We start from the raw sequence: 2,396 nt of genomic DNA, 5'->3' as shown, positions 1-2,396 counted from the left end.
CATTTTCTTCTCCAGCTCATTTTATAGATGAGAAAACAAAGGCAAACAAGGTAAAGTGACTTGCCCAGGGTCATACAACTAGTAAGTGTCTGAGAATGTATTTGAATTCAGGAAGAAAAGTCTTCCTGTCTCTAGGCCCAGAACCCTATCCACTGAAACACCTAGCTGCCCTATAATAATTGTAGTTATTATAATTATTATATATAGCAGTTTAAAAGCTTATAAATCTATTTACATATATTATTACATTTTATCCTCACAATATTCCTATGAAATAGGTGCTACTATTATCTCCATTTTACAGATAAAGATTTTCATAGGGTCACACAGTTGGTAAATGTCTGAGTCAGGATTAAGACTCAGAATTTCCTGACTTTCAAGAGCATTATTTCCCCATGCCACCTAGTGGCCTATATGTAATAAATGAGTCAAATTAAATTCCCTTAGGACACTTGAGTCTAGTGTTAGAATGGGGGAAAGTGGATGGAAATAGTGCTTATAATCAAACCGATAGGCATAAAACCATATTGACATATTGATATTAATTGAGCAAAATCTGCATCCCAAAGTTATCTACAATTTTATACTACCAAGAACGATTTCCTTTTATCCTTTTCTATCGTTGCTATCATTTGAGATCCTATCTCTTACCCCTCAGCTCCACACATATGCCTTAGTAGGCAAAAATATTCAATACTGCCCTTAAATTCTACTCATTTTATTTACCTTGCCTTGATCCAAAACTCCTTGGTCAGTGCCCTCCGTAGGGCAGCCTTGACATCCTTGTTCCTCAAAGTATAAATGAAAGGGTTGAGGGTAGGGGTGACAATCCCATAGAAGAGGGCCATAACCTTACCCCGGTCACGGGAGTAGCTAGAGGGGGGCTGGACATACATACTAATGGCTGTGAAGTAGAACATGGAGACTACAAGTAGGTGAGAGGCACAAGTATTGAAGGCCTTCCAGCGGCTCTCAGCTGAACGGATTTTCATCACTGCTTGTGCAATGAAGCCATAAGTACCCAGAATAAGAGTAAGGGGCACCAAGAGAAGCAGGGCACCAAGTACATTGAGCTCAGCCTCATTTACATGGGTGTCAATGCAGGCTAATTTTAGCAGGGCAGGCACCTCACAGAAGAAGTGGTCCACAATTTTCCTGCCACATCTTGGAGCTACCATTGTGAGTGTTGACTGGACCAGGGAATTAGCAAAACCACTAAACCATGTCCCAGCTGCCATGTGTATACAACGTCTCTGATTCATGATTACTGGGTAGTGGAGGGGTTTGCAAATGGCAGCATAACGGTCAAAGGCCATAATGGCTAATAGAATACATTCAGTTGAACCCAAGGCCAGGAAAATATAGAGTTGAGCAACACAACCACCATAGCTTATGGTTTTCTCTGGGCCCCAGAGGTTAACAAGCATCTGTGGGACAGTGCTGGTGGTATAGCAGAGATCCAATAAGGAAAGGTTGGAGACAAAGAAGTACATTGGGCTATCAAGCTGTGGGTCTAGGCGAGAGACGAGGATTATGGAGACGTTGCCAAAAAGAGCAAATATATAAGCCACTAGAAAGATTACAAATAGTGGTTTCTCTAGCCAAGGGCGGTCAGAAAAACCCAGGAGAACAAAGCCTTCCAAGGAGCTCTGGTTGCTGGTCCACATTTTGGCACTTTGAAATATCCTTTTGGTTGAAATCTGGAGGAAATTCTTGTTAGAAATGGGTGATTATCATGGTGGAAAGGCACTGAGAAAAGTGAAACAATATGGCTCTAAAGACAAATCCCAACTATGGATGTCATTTCAGTATGCTTATAGTTTTGCTTCTTGTATATTGCATGTCATGAAATAGTGAGTGGAAATTGATTGCTATAATGCAGAGGAATCCTTGGAAAGAGAAGACAAAGACATGGCCATGGAACATCAGAGAAGTACTTGGGAGACCGTGGCTTGAGCCTGCTTTGTTAGTTATTTGGTACATGACATCAGGTTAGCTACTCATACTTCCCGAACTTTCATTTATTTAATGTAAAACTGAGATGTTGCCTTACCCATTCCTTCCCACAAACTTCATGGGCTTGTGGAGGGGAAAACAAGGCATGAGTTAAGCCAAGGGATATTCTGGGTAAAAAAACGAGATGAGATACCCAAGCATAGTTTATATAGATGATAGACATGGTCTGAAAGAAGCAGGTGAATCAGTTGAGTAAGAGAAATATAGACAGGATCCTATGGTTCCAATGGTTGCTGTTGAAGGCATCATGGTGACTGGAGTTCCGCTGATAATCCATATCCTATGACAATGGACTTTGGATTTCTGTAACTTCTGTAGCAGTTAACATGATTCTGAGACGTAAAAAATAAAGGGTCAGTCTTTTGATTTGCTACCATTAA

General features: G+C 40.8%; 1 protein-coding gene across 1 annotated transcript; it reads right to left on the bottom strand.

Moving 5' to 3' along the window:
* Positions 1-722: 722 nt before the first annotated feature.
* On the bottom strand, positions 723-1,667 carry LOC100023238 (olfactory receptor 2B6-like). The gene has a single exon (XM_001374805.1). It carries the CDS (start codon positions 1,665-1,667, stop codon positions 723-725), a length of 945 nt encoding a protein of 314 aa, XP_001374842.1.
* Between the last annotated feature and the right edge of the window lie 729 nt (positions 1,668-2,396).

Source organism: Monodelphis domestica, chromosome 2 (assembly GCF_027887165.1).
Source record: "Monodelphis domestica isolate mMonDom1 chromosome 2, mMonDom1.pri, whole genome shotgun sequence".
NCBI classification, from domain to species: domain Eukaryota; kingdom Metazoa; phylum Chordata; class Mammalia; order Didelphimorphia; family Didelphidae; genus Monodelphis; species Monodelphis domestica.
This window is presented reverse-complemented; position numbering and strand designations above follow the sequence as displayed.